We start from the raw sequence: 24,887 nt of genomic DNA, 5'->3' as shown, positions 1-24,887 counted from the left end.
TTGCTATCTAGATAGGCATTGTAGTTGGCTGCAACAGAGACAGCTGTAGCTGCTTCAGCTCTGCATAGGGGGCAATGACTCCCAAAGGTATTGTTTTACTTGCAGAAGTAGGCAACCCAAATGTATAACAGGATGTTAATATCAAGGACCTGTTAAGAGGTAGGACTTTTATTCCATTAAACAATGCATTTGTGCTAAAGGCAAAAATACAAGTCCTGACCCTTTCATTTTTTTTAATTTTTCAATATTTTCATATATTTCTGTTGAGTTGTTACACAGGACTGTGATATTTATGATTTATTACTTTTAGGATACACATTGTTTCACAGATGTGTTATTGCACTGTAGAGATGTTATCCATATTATTGATGTAGTAGTTTTTAATTTGGGCTTATTTTCATAGCGCCACACTGGTTGCACATTTGTTGCCCCCCAAAGACACTAAGGGACCAAATTTTGGCCCTGAGCCAATGCACGTTTTTACACATGAAAATCTCACCAAGTTTGGAGTGCCATTCAGGATGAATAGCAGCCACACACACATCTTGCAGCAATTTGGAATAGCAGGCAGAACTGCGCTAATTCTGCCAGCAATTTGTAATTGCCAAAGTGTGAACGGAGCCTCAGAAGCACTAATCGGGACCTTTTTTCTTTATACAAGTAGTTGCTCATTCCCCCAATTCATGTGTCAACTTTGGATCTGAAACATAATGCTTTTGTTTTCCCTAGAAGACCCTCCCTTTTTGAGGTGAATAGAGATTTCCCTCACATGTAAGGTTGCCTTCCTTGTGGCCATTACATCTGTTTGGCATGTTTCTCAGCTAGTAGCTCTTGCTTGTTAAGCCTCGTACCCATGAGAATATCAGACAAATTATCGTCCACTTTTTTTTTTGCATGCTAGTCTCATATCAAAAATGAATAGGTTATTAAAGTTACTAAAATTCTTATAATACAGAATATAACTTTTTTCATACAAATTACATGAAAATCATTTCTTCTGTTATATGAACATTTTCATGCTTTTCCCTTCAGATATTTTTGCATGAATAGTCATGATCAGCTCTTGAAAGCTGAGTACTAATGATCAGATTATCAAATGATCACTCCAAAGGCTTTTTTTCCCCCATCTGATTTTCTCATTGTGTGTACTAGGCATAAGGAGCCTCTTGTATTACACAGTGACATGGTGGTCTTGAGACCAAGACCTTCTTTTCTGCCCAAGGTGGTTTCTTCCTTCTACTTCAATGGAGGTATTGTCCTTTCTCTACACATACCAAAGAAATTTACTTATACTTCCTGGATGTTGTCAGTCTACTTGGCAAACATGGCCTCTAATCACCAAATAGGTGCCTTCTTGTCCTCCCTTTTGCCCTAAAGCGACATACTCTTCCTCATTTCACCATTGCCAGGTGCCTCAAACAGCTTAATTGTATGGATTATGCTATTAACCACTTCCCCTCCAGAAGATTTACCCCCCGTTCCTGACCAGGCCATTTTTTTTGCTATACAGCGCTATGTTACTTTTAACTGACAATTGCACGGTCTACAAATGGCAGTATATATACTGCAATTTGTTTTTTTAATTCTAGTAATGGCGGCGATCAGAGACTTATAGCAGGACTGCGACAGGCATTAACAGTGGGGGGACGGGGACGGGACTGACTGTCACTGACATCCTCAGTGACACCAATACAGAGATCAGTGCTAATAAAAAAAAAAAAAAGACACTGTACTAATCACTGGGCAGGAAGGGGTTAACATCTGGGGAGATCAAATGGTTAACTGTGTGTTTTACTGTGTAAGCACATTGCTTTGCTATGCAGAGCAATACAAAGCAGTGGGCTAGAGCTGACAGGAGAGATCTGTATTGTTTACATACAGACCTCTCCCCCCCTCAGTGTTCGTCGGCGATCGCCGGGGAATCTCCAACTGCGACCTAGTGATTGACAGCTGTAGTTGCCAATAGCAGCACATGTGCGCCCCCTACCCGCAAGTACAAAATCACGTATATACATGATTTTGCATAGTTCTGCTATAGGGTGGTTGGGAAGCAGTTAAGGAATGGGAGGACTCTTCTCCTATTAGAGCTCATTCCACCAGGTTTTGTGAGCTTTTAAGCATAACCCATCTGCTTACCCAGATTTGATATGTCCAATCATCTGAAGGTAGCCTGCATAAAATGTATGCTCTATGAATGTACGTACTGCACTCCCAGATAAAGATATGGGTAAAGCAAAAATTATTTTTTTTTTAGTTTAAAGTATGTTAAAACTTTTTTCTTTTTGTACATCCAGGTGGATTAAACCACATTTTGTTTTTTTGCAGGACAAATTGGGCTTTCATTTGGTAGTAAATGGTAATTAATAAAATTTAAAAATATCAGGAGCTATCCAAGGAAAACTGGCCCATAATCGGCTAAATAAAGAAATTTTTTTTTTTTTTTTTTACGTGTGTTTTTTGTTACTACCATACCTTACCACCAAAGAACAACCCAAAATAAATTCTCCAGCTCTTGACGATCGCAGCAATATCATATATGTTTTGTACCCGTAGTACAGACCATAAACAATAGTGCGCATTTTGTTTACCTAGAACACACTGACATTGGCACAAATATTTTTTTTTTTTTTTTAAATCCTGACCTTGACCCAAACAATAACCCTGGCACTGAACTACATCAAACCTTGATCTAGGTATTTTTTATTTATTTTACAAACATTTTTTCTTTATGCCAGGAGTTAGAGAGATACAATGTATCTCTCTTCTCCATTCAGAGAGAGAAGGAAAAAAAAAAAAAACCCACAAGGGGGCCGGGCTGCACAATGACTGTTTGCTGTGATAGCCTATGATTGGCTATCACAGTAATCATATGACCCAGAATCGGGAGTCCCAGGTCCCGATCGTTAGAACAGGACCCAGGGTCCTCAGTGACACCGCAGTCTTTGTGCTGGGATTGTGCAGTGCGGCGCACTCCCAGCACAAAGACAGGTACGCAAATATGTGGCTCCACGGAAAAAGCTCAGTTCTGTGAGGCCGCATATTTGTGTGACGTCGGCATCAAAGTGTTAAGGAACCCTTTGGGACTTTACCAATAATAACTTGATATATAAAAAAAAAAAAAAAAAAAAATAATGAATAATGTTCTTTAGCACAGAACATACATTCTACATTAAAGTATTAGTAAACCCAGGACTCTGCATCCACTATATCTGATCTTCCACAGTACACAGAAGTGTAATTATTTTAGTAAATATAAATACCTTTTCTCATCAGCAGTTAGAGCAGTCTGGTGACTTATCAGTGTCCAGCCCAGCACAAGCTAAAGCTTGTAAGAATTTTTTTTCTGATCTAGGAGGATGGAAATCCCCTGACCTCTGGCCAGTGCTGATCACATGCACTCTCCCAAGAAAAGAAAAATCTAGCAATATACACCAAACTGAGCATGTGCAAAATGCCTACAGTTCAGTATGGAGATAAGTGCTTGACAAAAGGGAGGAACAGAGAAAAAAAAGGATCAAACAACCTTTTTACACAATACAGAGGATTATCTCCTTGGGTTCCACAGTGAGTATAACAAGCATGCTTTACTGCATATACTGACTGATTGTACTGTTGTGGGTTTAGTAACACTTTAATCATTATGCTGCCCAAATTAGTGTGTGCTGCAAACTGCCTCCAGCATTGTTCCTGTTTCTTCTTGCTGGAGGCTGCCCATTTTGCTGAAGCCCAGAGCCCCTGAACAGGAGTAAATCATAAAAGTGGAACGAAACCCATCAATTTAACAGTTTCATTCCTGCAATTGCTAGATGTCGCATTTGCTTGTGTTCTCAACCAAACCATCAAATTGCTGGTGTCATAACATCACATGTGCAGCCCCATGGCAGTTGCAGATCAAACAGTTGCAACGTGCTTGGCTGTAAGAGGATAGAATTCAATTCCTCATAAGGCTGGCAGCAGATTGGCCTCTACAAATTCAGCAATGCCTAAAAATGGAGAGGAGGGTGAGACAGCATATTACTGGATTTTAACCACATATTTACTGCCCTATAGCTGAATGACAGCTCCAGCATGGTTGCCCAGTTCTGGGAGGGGGTCATATGACATCCTACTGGCAATCGCCGTGTCCTACGGACACCACTGATCACGTGATAAGGTAACAGGCCAATCACAGCAGTCTTACCACATGATCAGCTGTGTCTGACACAGCAGATCACTGAGTAAATACAGTTGCCGTAGCACTTTCCTCACGTTGTCACAGCATGAGGAAAGTAGTGCTGATAACCGGCAGCTGTCATAGAGCAGATTGGCACTGATGATCAGTGCCACCCATCACTGCTGCAGCATCAGTGCCGCCTCATCAATGCACAATCAGTGAATATAAAATTTTGCAAACCGGTAATTTTTTTCTATCGAAACAAAAGAAACTCTTTTTTTGTTTATAGTGCAAAAAAAATAAGACACCCAGTGGCAAATAAATACCACCAAAAGAAAGCTATTTGTGTGAAAAAAAATTTCATTTGGGTACAGTGTTGCATAACTGCGCAATTGTCAAAGTGCAACAGCACTGAAAGCTGAAAATTCACCTGGGTACAAAGGGGGTAAAAGTGTCCAGTAGGCAAGTGGTTAGACTTTTTTTTTTTTTAATGTTTTACATAGCTATACCTGCAAAAAGGGGCAAAAATGAAGTCCTCTAGCACATCTTAAATTTCTGACTAAAGTTCCACTTTAAGTCCAATCACATACTGGTAGCCCTTGTCTTTAATAACCCCTCCTTCGAGCCAGGACTACCCTCCAACATTTTTCATGGGGGATGAAGGACTATACTTTATTGGCCATTTTTGGATCACAAGGGGATTAAATATCCTGATTACTTTCTTCAAATGCTAAAGATGCCTTCCTTGGAAGTGTGCTGCATGCACCAAATACTTCATTTCATGTTCTCGCAAATAACAGACTATATTACTATGAGAACATCGTTTAAAAGCAGATGCATGAGATTTCAGTGTTTTACATTATGTAGATCTCCCAATCCTCTGCTTCCGTGTGAAATATATATATAAATAATCAAAAGAAAATGCCTTGACAAATACATATCTGTCTGGAGAACTGTGAGTTCCTAGGCAGACTGCCTTAGGTAGTGCACTTGGGGAAAAAAAAAAAAAAGGTGATGCTTGATATCATCTGGGAAAATGAACTTGCTGAAGCTCCTAATGTACACTAGGAGAAGCTCACAGTTTGCAGTGAAAACATTAAGTACAGGAGTGGAGCCTGAAGGACAGGCTGGCATTCAGCTTTAACTGACATTTTTAATATTGATCAAGCTGACTTCAGTCACAAAAGTGGAAGAGTACAATCCAATTTACACTAGCACGTAGTTCATTCTGGAGTGAAATGCTATCCGCAAACGTCATCAGTATGTAACACTGCAAAATTTCAGGCAAGGGGAACTATATATATATATATATATATATATTTTTTTTTTTTTTTCAGTATAAAACAAGTTTGAATAGTTTTTTAGGAAAGCTAACTTTTAAAGAAAAAAAAAGGAAAACACAAATCCCCAATTGATTTTTAATAAAGTACAAATCCGTATTTACAAAGTATATAATACATGCCTAATTATTAGAACAAATCCACAGATTTCTAAGACAACACATGCTCTAGAATGCCTTGTCGGATCAGATGCTCACATTTCCATCTTGGTAGAAAATGCTGAGGAGGAAAAAAAGAGAAAAGAACCACTGAATGCCATTATCAAGAACCAGCAACTAACACAGGTATGCAACATACTGTATAGGAAAATGTGCTCAACTGAATGGTTACAAAACATACCAGATACAGGCGATATGTATTGTATGTTCACATTATTGCAGAGTGATTAAAACAAAAATATACCACCCTACAGACCAGGACAATACTTTCACTGTTTAGCCATCACATTTCCTGCAAACATTTTCAGTACCTTACTTTTCTCCCACACAACCGATATCATCCTTTTATATTTCACTCTATTGATGAAGAGGCTGCTCTTTGCCACCACTAAATGGAAGCTCTGAGGAAATCAGGATCTACAGCAGCCTTATTGGTTACACTGCACTATGTAAAAAGAAAAAAAAAACCCCAACTTCACCCCTCACACAGATTTACAGCAATCATCTCACGGAAGGCATAAAATAACAGACTACTTGCTCTGGGCAGTTATTTAGGCATTTCTATAATATATTCATCTACTTCCTTTTGGAAGTGATCTCAGAACCCCTTTTGCTCACTTGTGTTTGCAGGAGACAGGACTCAAACCGCCCCTGCAGGCTCCTTCTGGTCTTTCATACACTGCTCCAAAAAACATTAATGGAACACTTTGATAACACATCAGATCTTAAGGGGAAAATTATCATGCTGGATACCTATACTGATATGGACTGGGTAATGTGTTAGGAACGCAAGGATATCCCGTTGTTTGATGGAAATTATTAAATTATCAATTAAAAAGCAGGCAGTCCATTTTCTGGAATTTCATTGCAGCAACTTAAAACGTTACTCAGTGGTTTGTATGGCCTCCACGTGCTTGTATGCATGCCTGACAACGTCGGGGCATGCTCCTAATGAGACGACGGATGGTGTCCTGGGGTATTTCCTCCCAGATCTGGACCAAGGCATCACTGAGCTCCCGGCCAGTCTGAGCAGCAACCTGGCGGCATCAGATGGACCAAAACATGATATTCCAGAGGTGTTCTATTGGATTTAGGTCAGGGGAGAATGGGGGCCATTCAATGGTATCAATTCCTTCATCCTCCATGAACTCCCTGCATACTCTCACTACATGAGGCCGGGCATTGTCGTGCACCAGGAGGAACCCAGGACCCACTGCACCAGCGTAGGGTCTGACAATGGGTCCAAGGATTTCATCCCGATACCTAATGGCAGTCAGGGTGCCATTGTCTAGCCTGTAGAGGTCTGCGTCCCTCCATGGATATGCCTCCCCGGACCATCACTGACCCACCAACAACATGGTCATGCTGAATGATGTTACAGGCAGCATAACGTTCTCCACGGCTTCTCTAGACCCTTTCACATCTGTCACATGTGCTCAGGGTGAACCTGCTCTCATCTGTAAAAAGCACAGGATGCCAGCGGTGGACCTGCCAATTCTGGTGTTCAATGGCAAATGCCAGTTGAGCTCTATGGTGCCATGTAGTGAGCACAGGGCCCACTAGAGGATGTTCAGCCCTCAGGCCCCCCTCATGAAGTCTGTTTCTGATTGTTTGGTCAGAGACATTCACACCAGTGGCCTGCTGGAGGTCATTTTGTAGGGCTCTGGCAGTGCTCATCCTGGTTCCTCCTTGCACAAAGGAGCAGATACCGGTCCTGCTGATGGTTTAAGAACCTTCTACGGCCCTATCCAGCTCTCCTAGAGTAACTGCCTGTCTCCTAGAATCTCCTCCATGCTCTTGAGACTGTGCTGGGAGACACAGCAAACCTTCTGGCAATGGCGCGTTTGGTGTGCCATCCTGAAGGAGTTGGACTGCCTGTGTAACCTCTGTAGGGTCCAGGTATTGCCTCATGCTACCAGTAGTGACACTGACCCTAGACAAATGCAAAACTAGTGAAAAACAGTCAGAAAAGATGAGTAGGATAAAAAAGGTCAGTGGCCTCCACCTGTAAAACCATTCCTGTTTTGGGGGTTGTCTCATTGTTGCTCATCTAGTGCACCTGTTAATTTCATTAACACCAAAGCAGCTGAAACTGATTAGCAGAGGGGGTTGTTCCTTAACTGACCAGATCAATATCCCAGGAGTTTAATTTTTTTGAGCAATTAGAGTATAGCATCAAGTCAGTTTAAAGGAACACTTTTTTTTTTAGTGTATATAAAGCTTGGTGTCTCCAAGTGTTAGATCTAAGAAATCTCTCACAGCCTCTAATCAAACGTAACATGCCTTTGATGGTGATGCCTATATGCATAAGCCTGCTCTTTAACCCTTTCACTGGCCAAGTCAACTGCATTCCCTTCTGCTATAAAAGTTTATGATCACTTCAGCAACTATGAACTTATGGCAGAAGGGTCCCCCAAACTTGAATAGCTGTGACCAGCAGCTGACACACTGAATGCTCACAGCCATTCATAAAACTATCTTTAGCAATCCTTCGGTTTCCTGAATGAACACCAGAGTGATCAGTAGTGAAGTGGCAGAAAAGCTGAAAAACATGTTTATCATCTCTTTTATTTGTGAATGAACACACAAGAGTACTCAGCAGTGCAGGGTTATGGAGGAGAAAGATGGAGGACTCAAGCTCTTTGAAAAACAAATATTTTTCCAAAGCCCACTGACAATACTGTTTAAAAAAGTAAATAAAACCAAAAACACAGACCCCCCCACACCAATTACATGCATACACATTGTGGTAATGCATGTTACGTGTATTGGTACACTGCAATCCATTCACACCAGCAGCAACGCAAAACATGAGTGCTGTACACTTGCAGTTGTTACAACACCGAAGTGCTTACTTTTTTCAATTTTACATTACATGTGTGGCAGCATATTGAGATGTTGGTATGCACTGCATCATGGTAAAATGTATGCCGACATCATTTTAACATAACACACACACAGCATTGTAAACTGGTGTTACCACACTATCTTGGCGCAAAGCCATCCTCAAGATTTTGAGCTCATGTTGCTTATATACAATTTTTCACACTTTTAATTGCCACTGCTTCACAAAAAGGCACAATTTAAAATGCAAAATGTGCAAATATTTGTTTTTTCATTATAAATTATTTTTCTTCCCATCTGTGTCTCAGGGAGATTTCTATTCACTCCCCATCCTTTAGATTTAATGGAAAGCAAGAGGATCTTTTAAATGGGAAATAAATCAATAAATGGGAAATCCGTTATCTGACAGCTGTCACAGGAACATGTGTCATGTTGAAAGATTTTTCCCTACATTCCTGTTTTGGTGGTAACTCAGTTTTGGATTTCACTCCCAGTGACATTGGTGATCAGGACAATTTCAGAGTAAATCTCCCTAAGAGGGACAAAGACAGCAATGAAAACCTGAACAGGGGTTCTAACCCATCACCACTCTTTCTGAAATGTGTAAAAATGCCTAAACGTGAAGCAATATTTTAAACGTTATCAAACTTTTCAAACGAATCCTACCTGGCTATTTTTCTTCAGCAAAATTGTTGTGCCATCTTCAATTTCAAATTCACCGTAATCTCTTAAGCAGCGCACCTAGGAGACGAGACAAGACAAATTACACAGAAACCAGTCTTAACAATTAAGCTGATTAATAGAAATAATGTTCTAATGCGCAACAAACAGTAGATTGTACTATGAGCTGAATCATTGTTAGCAAGTCTAAATGTATTTCTGACTCAAATAATGCGCTAATCAGTGAACCTTACACAAGAAAAGCATAGCGTGTCCATATAGATATAGAGGCCCACCTTTATCCTGTGATTAGCCTCAGCATTGCCAAACTGGAAGCCGACACCAGCTCAAATAGTAATGAGATGTAAACTTAATCAGCATTTAACTCCTAAGCCATGCCCCTGATGTTTTGCCATGCCCACTGAGGGAAGGTGAATCGTTGAGGTCATAGCCCCCCCAATGGGCGGGGCTAAACACTTCAGTGGCGTAGTTTAGGAGTTACAGGCTGAGGCCTTTTACATCTGAGGCCACTGACAGCATCCACCTGTCTCTATATGCTCCAGTACTGTCTGGATTATTCACTTGACAGCCTGCACCCATCTAATAGCGTGAGACAAGACTTGTATTTTACTAGAACACCTAGATATTGCATGGTATTGTGCATATTGCCAAATTGGAAACCGCTTTCATCAGGCAAAGTACTAGCAACTCTATGTTTATAGGACTTAAACAGCCTAAATTAGTCAGATGGGGAAAAAAGGCTTATTCAATTGTCTCCCAATTACTAAGGACACATTTTCTTACAACTCCAGCTGTCATCTAAAAACTGTACATCTACTTTCTCCAGCCACTCATTACTAATAGTCATTACCTTTTGCACCACTTGCCCCTCCTTTAGGATTTCAACTCTCAAAAGCAACCTAATTGAATCAAATTGTATGGTAACTGTATTGTCTCCCTTTATATTGTAAAGCCCTGCACAAACTTGGTGCTATATAAAGCCTGTAAAACAGGGGTGCTCAACCCATGGAGCCGTCTGATGTGGCCCACGACCTTAAACCAGGAAAGCACACGCCTGAGGGCGGCAACCTGTTGATTGCGATCTGGACTTGCTGACCCGCCATCCCAGAGCATCAGAATGCATCGAGGCAGCACAGGCAGTGGACGAAGCAGCAGCCTACCTGTCACATTCTGTTTTACACTTTGACAGGATGGGCGGCTTATACAGAAAGGGATCTTCTCCATGCTATTCAAATAAAAAACATGTAAAATTCTGAACCACTTCATTTCAATATGGCTGGCGAACAGTTACCAAATCACCTAACTGGCCCTCGCTCTTCAAAAGGTTGAGCAACCCCACTGTATAAGAATATTTGCCAAAACATGCATATAAACTATAGTTAAGGGAATTGGTTTTCTCTATTGTTTCTTACATGGATTTTATCTATGTACCTCTATGTATAGGCTTTTAGGAGGCTTCATATCCTGCGTTATGTCCAGACCTTCTTCACCTCCCAGAGACCTCATATAGGTTGCCAGAGATTTCTTGTACTGATTAAACCAGTCAGTCTATGCAGGAGGGAGAGAACAAGAGTTTTATATTCAATATGCAGAGGACAGTTTCCTGTAAGGAACCACAACACACCAATTCATTTAGCTCCCTCAGATCAGTTTACACAGTGCAATGTTTATCAGAGGGCCCAAAAGCAGGACTGCTGATGTTGCTGTTTTTTCAGGTTTAATTTAACCACCTCCCGTCCGGCCATTGTATATAAACGGCCAGATGGTGGCAGTGCAGGAGTGGGTGGCCGTTTATAAACGGCCTCCTCACTTCCTGCTTGTGCGCGCTCCCTGGGAGCATGCAGCACTGCGATCCAGTGCCTGCTGTGTCCTCCGGACACAGTGGAACACCGATCGTCGGACGGGACCTCTTTGAGAGGTCCCGATAATGTGATCACTGATTGGTCAATCAGTGATCACATGCAGAGTAGTAAGCAAGATGTCACTTGTGACATCATTGCTTACTACGTGTGAAATCTGTGAATGATCACAGAGGTCACATGGTACAAGGCTATTCACAACAGCCTTGTACAATGTGACAAGCTTTGACCAATCACAGCTCACACAGTATTTCTCAATGGCTGCAAGAATGCAGCCAGAGAGAAGGAGAAATGATTGCTTTTACAGCCTTTATGGGTGTAAAAGCAATCAGCGTAAAAAAAAAAAAAAAAAAAATCTTTATCACCCCCCACAAGTAGTACAGTGTCACCATGGTGACACTGTAGTGCTAGGGTGACAGTATGTAAAAAAATTAAAAAAAAACAAATATAAAAAAATAAAAATGTAAAAAAAATTTTTTTAAATTATAATTTTTGGTTATAAACTAATTAGGGTTATTTTTTTTTACTAAAAAGATAGCTGAATAAATTTTGGCCAAGATTTATGAAGAAAGATTATTTGCAATAGTTTAGAAGAAAAACACTTTTTTTCAAAATTTTTGGACTTTCATTTATAAAAAAAATAAAAATCCCAGTTGTGAATAAATACCACCAAAATAAAGCTTTATCTGTCTCAAAAAAAAGCTAAAAAATTCATATGGGTACAGTGTTGCATGACAGCGCAATTGCCATTCAAAGTGTGATAGCACTGAAAGCTGAAAATTGGCCTGGACAGGAAGGGGGTAAAAGTGTAAAGTGGTTATAAAATAAAAAAAAGTCTGGATGCCAATGGCAACATCAGAATCTGTTATAATTAAGCAACTGGAACAAAAAACGTCCAACATTTTGGTTTACATTCTACACAATTATGCACCTGCTTCATCCCATGAATGCTGGATTAGACAAAGTGGATGCATCACTGTGCTTTTCATTGGCTTTATTACAATAAGTATTCGTGTCATTCGCATAACTGTGTACTACAAGTCGCAATTATGTATCAGAACTACATTAGTACATGTCAATGCCATTCATATAATCTTGTTTACTATAGCTCGCTATTATGTAGTATCATAGCGAACTCGGACAGGATTCCTGTCATTGTCAGTCCTCCGCTTCCCCACCTCGATTGATGATAGTACAATATTTTTCATATGCTCATTTTACTTTTGTCCCAATAAATTATAAATTAGCCTTCTCCTGCGTTCCACCTCCTCCAACTCCATCCCTCCTGGTTTCCGCCATCTCCCGCCCGTTAAGAGAATGCAAGCGGAGCCACCCCCTCGTCACAGAATTATAGCCCCCTCCCTTCAATTATAGAATGCGAGCGGAGCCACTTCCTGGCGTCCACTTCCTCCCACCCTTCCCTTGTTACAGAGCGGTAGCGGAGCCCCCGCCCAGTGACCTCCTCCCACCCCGCACTTTCCTACTATATAGAGCAGAATATCCAGGTCTTGATGAAGGAGCTTTCCACTTCACCACCCCCTCCTGACGTCACTTGTGGCCGATGCGTTCCCGGAAGAGCGGCCACCTTGGACCTATGCTCTCTGCTTCCCCTGCAGCTGTTGGTCGGCACACAGTGAAAGTAATACCTTAAGTCTGTTTACACCCTTGATTCTGATTCTTCCAGAATTCTGAATGTAAAGTAGTCTCAGGCTACATTATAGCTATGGTCAACACAACCCACTAAAATGCTTTTGTACAGCAAAGCTGGCTACTCATACAACATACTTAAATCCTATTCTCACCCAATATACACATTGGTTATTACATTTCCACAACAGCTTTTCCACAGATTGCAGGAAAGAAAAATCGCTTGATTCCCAAATCAACACTGTCAGTCAGTGCTGATGGGGAAATCCCTCCCACGGAGCTATTGTATTCTCCAAGGCAGGGGGGGGGAGCCATCTCTGCTGGGAAAACACAGTGATTACTTTTAGCTGCTATAAAGCTGCTAGCAATAAACACGTGCAAAATCAAACAGGCTGGTTGTACCCAAGTTGATCGATCGAGTATGTGTTCAAGATATGCACACTCAAACAACAGTAGATCTGAAAAATTTTAATATATTTAAAAAATGTAACAAACCTCTTCTGCTGACATTTGGAACCTGAGAGCATTTGGTAGCACGCTGCCATACTCCCAACGAAGAGCTCGGATCCGAAGCAGGCGGTCATAGCTGAAAATTGGAAACCACACAGCTGAATGATACATAGGTTATGGGGGGGGGGGGAACCTGCATCACTCCTCCCAAATAAATCTTTTTTAGGTTACCACATTATAAGCTGCATCTGTGTTTTAGTATATTTAAATACCCTAATTTAACACAAAGAAAGACAAACACTATTTGGTTAGAGAGACCGCGGTATTTACACTACTTTCAAATGAAACTGTAATACATGTATGTGAACTGTTTCACAAGCCCAAGTGTGTAAAGCCCCATACACATAATGAGAACATAGTACAAATGAACAGTCAACAAAGATCCATTATATCCTGCACTCAAAGACTCAGATCAAACGGGCGTTAGTAACAGTGTGTTCATCCGCTGGTGATCAGAGGCTGTGCAGCTCCATCATGAAGCTGGGGAAGCTTGACAAAACTGTAGAAGGAGATGAAAGAAAGAGCGCACAAACCTTGCGCATTACCTCAATAAATAGTGACTAATTTTATTTTATTTAGGAAACAGGCTGAAATGCTGTAATACTGACACTCAGTTGCTGAATGTCTCCTTGCCATGGGAACTCTGCTATGCTGAAGTTTCTATCTGCCAAACCCAGCTCTGATGAAGAAGGGAGCACCCTTCGAAACGTGTTGGCTTGTATTCCCCCCCTTTGGATTTACCTGTAACCCTGTGTGGATTATGGTTTACTTATGCCTGTTTTACCGTCACTTTTGTGAGTATATTTCCTAAATAAAATTTGTTACTATTTATTGAGGTAATGCGCAAGGTTTGTGCGCTCTTTCATCTCCTTCTAAAGTACAAATGATCCAGTTTTTTTGTCAGTTTTAGTCCATATTAGTCAGTTACGAAAATTCTCGTACAACAGAATAGCAATTTGGAAGTGAGGAAATGTATTTGTATTGTATTTTCTAATGAAAACTGTACTGATTAAACAAAATTGTATTCATGCTTGTCCCTTCGAATAATTTCAGACGAAAGCTGTGTACGATCAGATTATAGTACGATCTCTGCAGAAAATCGTACGAAAAATACCGCTTTCGATCGTATTTACTAGGCTTAATGTTCTCCATAGCAGAAGCAAGCTCACGGCGAATGCTGCACCCGTGACCTTGTTTACATCACGTTACTGCTGCACTGTAATACTTACAGCTAAAGCAATAAAAGGATTAAAAACTGCTCTGTGTCTGCATGACTGTTCTTGTATAAAGGATGAGACTTCAAACAACCTCAGCTTCCCTCTGACAGTTGATAAGCTGTGGGAAAATCAATACCAGTCTATGTCTGTACATAAAAAGGGTTGAACTGTTCCCTGGGGATGAGAAGGACCCATTCACACCTTTGCATTGCAATGTGCTAATGCGTTGCATAATGTATTGCATTTAGAGCCAGTTCACACCAGAAGTGCTGATTCACATGTAGTGAAGTGCGGTGCGATTTGAGCCCATTCATTTTTAAAGGGCTGAATTGCACTGGACCGCACCAATAAACAGGCTGCAAATGGATTGCATGGTACATCTATACCATTCTATTTGGTGCAGGCAAACGCACTGCATTTGTAACCTGTGTTTTGGGTGTCATTAACCACTTGCCCTCCTGAGGATTTACTCCCTTTCTTGACCAGGCCATTTTTTGCTTTACAGCTCGTTACTTTAACGGACAATTGCAACGCTGCACCCAAATGAAATGTACGTACTTTTTTCCCCCATGAATTGAGCTTTCTTTTGGTGGTATTAGATTGCCTGTGCATTTTTTGCGTTATAAAAAAAAAAGCACTGACAATTTGAGAAAAAACAATATTTTTGACTTTTTGCTACTAAAAATGTCTGGTTAAAAAAAAAAAAAAAAAAATCTAATTGATTCATAAATTTAGGCCAAAATGTATTCTGCTACATGTCTCTGCTAGAAAAAAAAATCCCAATATGTGTAAATTAATTGGTTTACGTGAAAGTTATAGCGTTTACAAATTGCAATATATATACACTGGGATTATTTTTTTTTTTTACTAATAATGGTGGCGATCAGTGACCAGCAGGACCGCAGCGGACACGGACACTGGAGGGGAGGGGACTTACTTGGTGTCACCGACATCCCCAGTGACACCTATACATAGATCAGTGCTAAAAAAAAAAAGAAAAAAAAAAAAAAAAAGCTGGGTGTCTTTTACTATGGGGCGGTGTCTGTGTGCTTCACTGTAAGCACACTGCTTTGGATGGCTGTGCTGACAGGGAGGAAAACGGTTAGTAAACAAAACAGTTCTCCTTCCCATCGGAGATCCTCGGTAATCACTGGGCGCTGGCAAGTAATCACCGGCCAGGACCCGGTGATTAACAGAAGCAAATGGCGGTGCGGGTAGGGCGCTTGCGGGCCCCCTACCTGGCAATGCAAAATCATGCATATATACACAATTTTGCATACCCGTGCTAACCTGTAGCAGTATTTCTGCTATAGGGCAGTTGGGAAGCAATTGAAATTGACACCCTCTGCAAAAAGAACTGCAGTGTATTCTGAACACAGTGCGAGAAACATGTATGGAAAGCAGGTTTCCCACACCGCTTTCTGGTGTGATTGGTTACTTAATGCAGCATGGGCTGCCATAACACAATACAGACAAAAAATGCACATGACTCATTTTGCTCGATTCAGCACACATGTTCTCGTGCACTGCAGTGCTGATGCATTTTGCTCACTGCTGTACTGAATGGAACCACAATGCATCATGTTATCACAACATGCAGAGAAGGCAAACATACAGCTGTAATATGCAACTCTGAAGTGTCTTACAGGCCAAAAAAAATAAAAGTGCAGTGTTGATCAGCTAAGCTTTCAGATCAAGACATTCCTGTATCATGAGCTGCCAGGATCTGAGCTTTCCTTTCTCCATGTTAGTTAAAGTAATACAGCTTGGCAAAGGATCACCCCAAATTGTGACTGGATATAGGAGGAGCTGGGACACTAATGAGGTTATCATTACGCTTTCTCCTTTTGTACTATACAACGCAGGAGAGCAAGAGAGCTTGACTAGCCTATGATGTTGCCTCTTCCTGCATTGCAGGAACTTCAGGAGGCTAAAACAAAAAAAACCAGGCTGAACAGAAAAAATAGAAAGATAGTACTATTATATTAAAAGACAGTAGAAAACATTTCTAAAGAGAAGGTCTGAAGATTCCTTTAAAATTACTTCTGGTACACCTGCAGTAGACCCTACCCCCATCCTGATCATACCGTCAATGGCGACCTTGATTTCAGCTGTAAATCAGTCACGTGCCCCGTGCTAAAACCAAGCAAATACCAGTTTGATACCACAACCTCTCTTTTGTCCATTGAGGCTTTGGTATTGTGTTTCTGATTGTCAGGAGTGGGGTTGACCCATGAAAAAGGGTAAAAAAAAATAAATAAAAAAAAAAGAATCAACCCCCACTGATCCACATGTGCACAGGAGACGGTTTTCTTCTCTTCAGTCATATTGTTAGTTATATACACTAAATATATGTGATGTGTACATTTTAAAGGGTAGCTTCTGTTGCAACTTACAATAAGAGAAAGTAGTGTACATGAGCAATGTATGTGTAATGGTGATGTATATCTTGACTTAGGCTAGCCATACACACCCGTTTCTCCATCCAAACCAGAGTGGATGAAGGAATTTCTGCTGCCAGCTATCATATCCACAGCTGCCTGAAAATGCAAACATCAACTGCATCCATCAGGATATAGTCACGATTAGGCCGATAATTTTCCACCCACCTTCTTTGGTTTTTCATCTGAATTTTGTTGAGTTGTGTGGTGCTGATGAACTGGTCAGAATTCAAGATGTGTATGGCAAAGCTTAATGGCCTTCCCATCCTTTCTAGTGTCAATTTCAAAATAATAAAAAAATTCTGAATGTAACTTACAGATAAGCAACAATGCAGCGTCGGTTTCGTAGTAGGCAGCAGTGTCTGAACTTAATGGTTGGAATTAATTCGCTTCGACCTTCTGTTTTTGCTTCATTACTAGGTTGGAAAACACATTAACTTATAATATAGATTTCATCCATCAACACCACGCATGTTCTGTGCATCGGTTTTAGAAGTTTTAAAATTAAACAGTTAAAATAGCTTGTCACAATAAACTGCAGACAGTACACTGTCTTATCACTTACTAGTCCCCTGGTTCTCATACTCAGATTCTTAGGCTTTCTACCTTATGAACTACGGCCCCAAGACAAGTCTGCAATTTAGCTTCGGCTTTCCGTTTCAGACTTGTGCAGGGGCAATGAAAAAAACGAAGAAAAAAAAAACCACACAGGTCGGGGAACACCAATCACACTGTCTACAGGAATGACACTGAAAAGCAGCTTCCTATTAAAAACCTGGACAGTGTATTTTAGTGTACTGGGGGATGCTTGAATGTACAGGCAATTGTATTGTAAAGATGAACTAACCCTTGAAGTCTCCTTTTCACATGCCAGGCTAGTCTTAACCGCCTTGCTTAACCACTTGCCCTCCAGAGGATTTACTGACCAGGCCATTTTTTGCGATACGGTGCTGCGTTAATTTAACGGCAATGTAACTGCGCAGTCATGCAACGTTGTACGTGAATTTACAATATTTGACTTTTTGCTATAAAACATCGCCAGTAGAAAATAAAAATAAAAGTTTGTCATAAATTTAGACCAAAATGTATTCTGTTACGTCTTCACTGAAAAGAAAAAAAATCCCAATATGTGCAAATTAATTGGTTTAGATGGAAGTTATAGTGTCTACAAACCGCGGTATATATACTTGAATTTGTATTTTTTTACTAGTAATGGCGGCAATCAGCGACTTATAGAAGGGACTGCCTGACACTGGGGGGGGGGACTGTCACTCACATTCAAATGACACTAATACAGTGATAAAAACCACCGACACTGTACTAATGGCACTGGGCAGGAAGGGGTTAAAAGATTAACAGTGTGCTGTGTGTGTTTTACTATGTTGCTCTGCTTTGTATTACTGCTCTGCCCCATTGGGAGTCTACTGGGGTGCAAGTTCCCCGGCGGAGTCTACTGGGGCGCAAGTTCCCATTGAAGTCAATGGGAGGCAGTGTGCGAACCCTGGTGTCAGGATGCAATTTTTGGTCGCTATGGTGTCCTGGCACCTGGGATTTGTCAAGCCCTGCATTACATGACTGCTTTTCATGTATCTAGGATTTTCAATCATTTATGTTTATGTACTTACACATCTGATTGATTCTGTTCATACAAAGCTTTCATCTCTTCAAGTACCTGCCTGATTCCATCTTCCTGCAAGATACAAAAACAGTATGTCGCGAACCATACAAATACTGAACACACACCTGATTACCACCATACAGTGCCTTGAAGTATTCATACCCCTTGAAAATTTTCCACATTTTGTCATGTTACAACCAAAAACTTAAATGTATTTTGTTGGGATTTTATGTGATAGACCAATGCAAATGGGTCAATTCACTAAAGGATACCGCATGTGATAACACTGTCACATGACTCATTTGCATAAATTATCACCTGCGGTAACAAAATGTCCAATTCACAGAAACAGAAAAAAAAAAGATTCTGCAGTGCTTGACGCAAACTTAAATATGTGTCGGCAAATACCACAAAAAAGAAAAAAAAACATGCGGTAAGCTGTACAGTCCAATTCACAAACAAAACAAATTTTAAAAAATGCGATATTTATCCCCAGGGTTTTGCTGGTGGTGTCACATTTATCACCCCCAACCCCTAGGGGTCTGGTATGGATATTAAGGGGAACCCTATGCCATTTTTTTTTTAAATGGCATGTGGTCCCCCCCAGACCCTAAATCACTTAGGATTGTGAGGGTACCAGCACTGGATTTTTTTTTTTTTTTTTTTTTTTTTTAATTCTGGTGTGGGGTTTTCCTTAAAATCCATAGACCTAAAGGGCCTAGTATGAATGGGGGGGGGGGGGGAGGAGCCCCACAATTTTTTTTTTCATAATTTGTAATTGCTGGCATGTTTTCATTCAGCTGTCAGTGGGACACCAGCTGTAGAGTTATCCACTGTTAAGGACACCGTGTCTGGCTTCCTTAATCAGCAAGTCATTTACAGCAAAATTCTGAGTGAATTGCGCAGTTGCAAAAACATTTTACTGCACGCATTATTTTACCACCTTTTTTCAGTCGTTCTTTAACTCTTAGTGAATTGACCCCAAAGTAGCACATAATTGTGAAGTGGAAGGAAAATGATAAATGGTTTTCAACATTTTTTTTTTTTTTTGCTGCAATTACAGCTGCAAGTCTTTTTGGGGATGTCTTTACCAGCTTTGCACATCTGGGAGAGTGAACTTTTTTCCCATTCGTCTTTGCAAAATAGCTCAAGCTCTGTCAGACTGGATGGAGAGCGTCTGTGAACAGCAATTTTCAAGTCTTGACACAGATTCTCAATTGGATTTAGGTCTGGACTTTGGCTGAGTCATTCGAACACATGAATGTGCTTTGATCTAAACCATTCCAAAACAGTCTCTTCCCTGTCAGCTTGTGCACACCGCCTTGGATGGCTGTGCACAGCACAGCCATGCAAAGCAGTGTGCTTACAGTGAAGCACATGGACACAGACAAGTAAAACAGTACACAGTTAACCCTTTGATCGTTCCTCATGTTAACCCCTTCCTGCCCAGTGCCATTAGTAGTGTGCAAGTGCTTCTTTTTAGCAGTGATCACTGTATTGGTGTCAATGGGGATGTCAGTGACACCGAGTCAGTTCCCCCCAGTGTCAGAATGCCTGAGGTCTCGCTATAAGTCGCTGATCTAGTATAAAAAAAAAAAAAATTATATATATATATATATATATATATATATCCTCAGTACATATACCATTTGTAAAACGCTATAACTTTCACGTAAACCAATTATGTATTGGGATTTTTTTCAACAAAGGCATGCAGCAGAATGCATTTTGGCCTAAATTTATGACGAAATTTTTTTTTTTTTTCTGGACATGTTTAATAGCAAAAAGTAAAAAAATATTGGGTTTATTTCCTCAAAATTGTCTTTTTTTTTTTTACAGCGCAAAAAATAAAAACCACACAGGCAATCAAATACCACCAAAAGAAGCTCTATTTGTAGGGGGGGGGGGGGGGGGGGAGACGTAAATTCCAAATGGGTGCAGCGTTACATGAGCGCGCAATTGTCAGTTAAAGTAACGCAGTGCCGTAACGCAAAAAATGACCTGGTCAGGAAGGGGGGTAAATCCTCTGGAGGGCAAGTGGTTAAATCACACACAGAAGGGCTCCATTTACTAATTAGGCGACTTCTGAAGGCAATTGGTTCCACTAGATTTTAGTTAGGGGTATAAGAGTAGAGGGAGCTGAACACAAATGCATGCCACACTTTTCAGATATTTGTAAACATTCTGAAAACGATTTATCATTTTCCATCCACTTCACAATTACATGCCATGGTGTTGGTCTATCACACAAAATCCCAATAAAATACATTTATGCTTTTGGCTGTAACATGACAAAATGTGGAAAAATGCAAGGGGTGAGAATACTTTTTCAAGGCAGTGTAGGTACTTATTAGTGTAGTAAGAATATATCAGCTTGCTGGCTACACACTAATATTTCAAAAGGTAACTATTTATCATTTACATTTTCCCACCGCTAAATAACACTGTCAAACAGAACCCCTTATGACACAAGCAGCAACAAATTCTACACCGTAGATAATGTCCTTGGCATGTAATTTAAAGCAGAACTACACTGCATTGGCACCACAAACCAAAAACGCGATTTCATTTATTGTTACTGTTTAAAGCAAAATTTCCCCATCCATCCATGTCTCCATGCTTTATTTTGCTGAGAAACTACTTTGAACAACACCCACTGACATTTCTGGCTGAGGCCATCTTGAGTAAGGGAACATGATTTATGTAGCATTTACTTCCTGGAATCCATCTACCGTAAGCTCAGGCATGCGGGCAGCTTAGCTGAGAAAGCCCCTCCTCCCCTAGTGTATGACATCATTAGCCTAGGCATGGAAATCCAAACAAGTAAATATAATATACCTTCCTATTTATGAATGCTAGCAGCATAAAGATTAAAAATGGTCAATGTTGATTGAGAGAGTTAAGCACCACTGTGACTAGAACAACTTCAGTGCCGACATGTTTCACCCACCTTCATTACAAGGCCATTTTTCAGTGCTCTGACAGTTTGAATGACAATTACTTTATCTCAAATAATTTTATATAATTTTTGAGGGAAAAGATCAGAAAATTTGCAAAAAAAAAAAGCTTCCATTACTTTGTTTTAAAGTATAGCAAATAAAGGTCAGGACAGCATGAAAATATCCAAATAACCAATTTTTAGAAGGCAGACACCCCACGGTGATCTCATTTTTTGCTGGCTTTGAAGGGGTTAAAACATGATGCTTTGGTAATGGTGCATTAGACATCTTAAATGTACAGATCACACAGAGATGGTGACATAGTTACATACATGTATAGGTCACATACAATGAAAAGGTTGGAGTGAGGGGCTTAATGTACAGATTTGCAGGATAAGGTAGGTGAGGGGTTATTATACAGTATAAAAAACAAATAAACTGACGGACATTACTGGTACCAGGGACTACCCAAATTGTATCAGTAAAAACATTGTTATTACTATTTTAAAATAGGGACTAACAAACGTAATTAACCACTTGCCAACCACAGATAGCCAAATGACGGCTTCCAGAACTCGCTCTCCTGCACGCCCCTGGCGATCTCCGTGATCGCTGTATCCTACGGACACAGCTGATCACATGATGTGATAAAAAGCCAAACACAGCGGCCTTTTACCACATGATCAGCCATGTCCAATGACACGCTGATCAAAGGGAAATGCAATTGCCGGTTATCGGCTGCACTTTGACAGCGTGAGGAAAGTACTGCTGAGAACTGGCAGTTGTCAGAGGAGGGATCGGCACCGATCATCAGGGCACTGATGGAAAGGATTTGTTCATATTACAACCACTTTAAGCTACAAAGGGGGTGTACATATGCCGTGGAAACAATTATCTATTGTTGAATTTCGTGGGTAGTACCGCCTGCTGAACGTGACTCATTACACTGAATGGGTGTCCTGCAACCAATCGCAATGCATGAAGTTGCAGTGTGCTGGTGCAGGGTTTAAAGGATTAAAGAGGAAATAGCCTTTCTAAAAAAAAAATAAAAGTCAGCAGCAAACTGTAGCTTTTGACTTTTAATAAAACAGATACTCCCCAGCCCTGGGATAAAGCACTGTCATCACTCGGGCTGATTCTTTGCCTGTTTCTGGCACCACCATCTTGATAGTGGGAATCCCGCTGTAGCTTTCACAGCTGACTCCGCACCGTGCATGTATTAGATGTGTTGTGCTTTCTGAATAGTCCCACAGTCTCCTGGAGGTTGTGAACGCCTGGTGTAAAGCTCTGCTGTTTTCACCTAGTTAGTACCTGTCAGAAATAGGCACCTGCTGCCTAAAAAAATAGAGGTAGAGGACGGGGAGGAGGATCAGTGGAACTTTTTTTAACCACTTGCCCTCCTGCGGATTTACCCCCCCCCCCTTCTTGACCAGGCCATTTTTTGCGATACGGTTCTGCGTTTTTTTAACTGACAATTGTATGATCATGCAACGCTGCACCCAAATTAAATTTGTCTTTTTTTCCTCCCACAAATAGAGCTTTTTTCGGTGGTATTTGATCACCTGTGTGTTTTTTATTTTTTGAGCTATAAACAAAAAAGGCTAACACTTTCGAAAAAAAAACCAAAACAATATTTTTGACTTTTTGCTTTAAAACATATCCGTTAAAAATTTTTTTTTAAAAATTCTAATTTCTTCGTAAATTTAGGCCAAACATATATTCTGCTACGTCTGCTAAAAAAAAAAAACCCAATACGTGTAAATGGTTTATGTGAAAGTTATAGCACCTACAAATGGCTGTATATATACTGGGATTTTTGTTTTTTTTATACTAGTAATGGCGGCGATCAGTGACTTACAGCGGGACTGCAGAGAGCATTCTGACACTGGGGGGGGGGAACTAACTGCCACTGACATCCCAATGACACGAATACAGTGATCAGTGCTAATAAAAAGCACTGACACTGTACTAATGACACTGAGCAGAAAGGGGTTAACATCTAGGGCAATCAAAGGGTTAACCGTGTGCTGTTTTTACACCATGTGCTGTCTCTGTGTGCTGTACTTGAGAAACATGCTGCTGTGTATTTCTCAGCTGTGCAAAGAAATACACAGCAGCATGTTACTGCTGGCAGGAGAGAGACCTGCGTTGTTTACACTCAGGTTTCTTCCCTGTCCGTGTTACTCAGCGATCACTGGATGCCAGTGGAGAATCTCTGGCTAGGGCCCAGTGATTGACATCCATAGATGCCAATGGCGGCACACACGCGTGCCCTTCCCGGGAATGCAAATTACGTATATATACACGTGAGTTTGCGCAGCCCTGTAGCAGTATTTCTGCTATAGGGCGGCGGGCAACTGGTTAAATGATAAGTTCACCTTTTGGTAAAAAATAAATGCAATTTTTTTTCTGCAAAAATGTGCATTTATTATTTTTTTTCCCTAAGGAGGCTGGAAAGCTTTGTACCCATGATTAGTGGATGAGGGGTGCAATGCCAGGGTCTGGCAGACAAGCCCTGCAACCCCAACCTCCAATTCAGGCTGCCTGTATACAAGCTGCAGGGCTTGTGAATGAACTACGAGGCCGCTCATCAGCGCCCCCTGCGGTCCATTCAGTACTACAAGCCGTCAACCGCAAAGGCTGATGATACACGAAGTTCAAGTCATGTGAATAAATGATGCGGCCGTGTGGGCGGAGCCTTGCACAGCTGCATTATTTTCAGCTAGTGACAGCGGGCGCCAGGAGAGCTTGCAGCTTCACAGCCGGGTACCTACTGCGCATGTGCAAGTAGCACTGCAGTTCATGAATGCTCCTGTAGTCTTCTGGGACCTGTCACGTGTCCCAAAAGACTACAGGGAGGAAGGGGGGAGGACGACCTCCACTTCCAGTCGCCTAGGCGATCGGACCGGAAGTGAGAGCGGGTACCTGATCCCCAAAGGTGCCAATCCTTAATGGGGAACGGGTAGAAGTCCTTAAAGCGAAACTTCCCCTTTTGGGTGGAGCTCCGCTTTAAGATACGTCGTGCTGTAAAACAGATGATGAGGCGGCAATATAAACCTCCTCACTGTCTATCAAGTGCCCTCTGAAGAGCAACCCAAGGCAGATTATTCTTTAGAGGGAAACATGAGTGTAACATGTGGCTACAGATCTCCTATACAGTGAAGGGTCTCACTTCTGTGATGAAGGAAGCTCCCTGCGGGTGGTTGTCATGGTAGTTTTGTAGAAGTGACGGGTATACCCCGAGTACAGGGGCCCATCATTAGCACGTGGTGAGGCACACTCACGTTGAAGGCCGGCAGTTGTCCCTCTGAAGCTCTCTGCAGCTCCCGGATCAGCTCAATAGCTTTCTCACAGAACATGCCGATCAGTGTATAGCTCCAGCCGTCCTTCGAATCCCGCGCGCAGCCGCTCCAGGAAGTGATCCTACTCAGGAGGCCCTTGCCGCCATCTTTACTCCTGGACCAGTTGAGCACTACTCTT

At 41.2% G+C, this 24,887-nt stretch overlaps 1 protein-coding gene across 1 annotated transcript; it reads right to left on the bottom strand.

Moving 5' to 3' along the window:
- Positions 1-5,557: 5,557 nt before the first annotated feature.
- GINS1 (GINS complex subunit 1) lies at positions 5,558-24,856 on the bottom strand. The gene is made up of 7 exons (XM_089669814.1): positions 24,692-24,856; positions 18,476-18,540; positions 17,168-17,266; positions 13,178-13,268; positions 10,608-10,724; positions 9,162-9,236; positions 5,558-5,712 (listed from the first exon to the last, which is right to left on the bottom strand). Exons 1-7 carry the CDS (start codon positions 24,764-24,766, stop codon positions 5,644-5,646), a joined length of 591 nt encoding a protein of 196 aa, XP_089525940.1. The 5' UTR covers positions 24,767-24,856; the 3' UTR covers positions 5,558-5,643.
- Between the last annotated feature and the right edge of the window lie 31 nt (positions 24,857-24,887).

This window comes from Staurois parvus, unplaced genomic scaffold (genome assembly GCF_062004578.1).
Source record: "Staurois parvus isolate SC_StPar_1 unplaced genomic scaffold, SC_StPar_1.0 ptg000081l, whole genome shotgun sequence".
Taxonomy (NCBI): Eukaryota; Metazoa; Chordata; class Amphibia; order Anura; family Ranidae; genus Staurois; species Staurois parvus.
Note: the sequence above shows the minus strand (reverse complement) of the source record. Positions and strands in the feature narration are given on the sequence as shown.

Excerpts from the sequence above, each read along its gene's own strand:
- GINS1 (XM_089669814.1), bottom strand. The coding sequence starts at position 24,766 with ATGTTCTGTGAGAAAGCTATTGAGCTGATCCGGGAGCTGCAGAGAGCT. Across the intron at positions 18,541-24,691 it reads GACAACTGCCGGCCTTCAAC|GAAGATGGAATCAGGCAGGT; the intron begins GTGAGTGTGCCT and ends TGTATCTTGCAG. Across the intron at positions 10,725-13,177 it reads TCCAAATGTCAGCAGAAGAG|ACTGACTGGTTTAATCAGTA; the intron begins GTTTGTTACATT and ends CCTCCTGCATAG.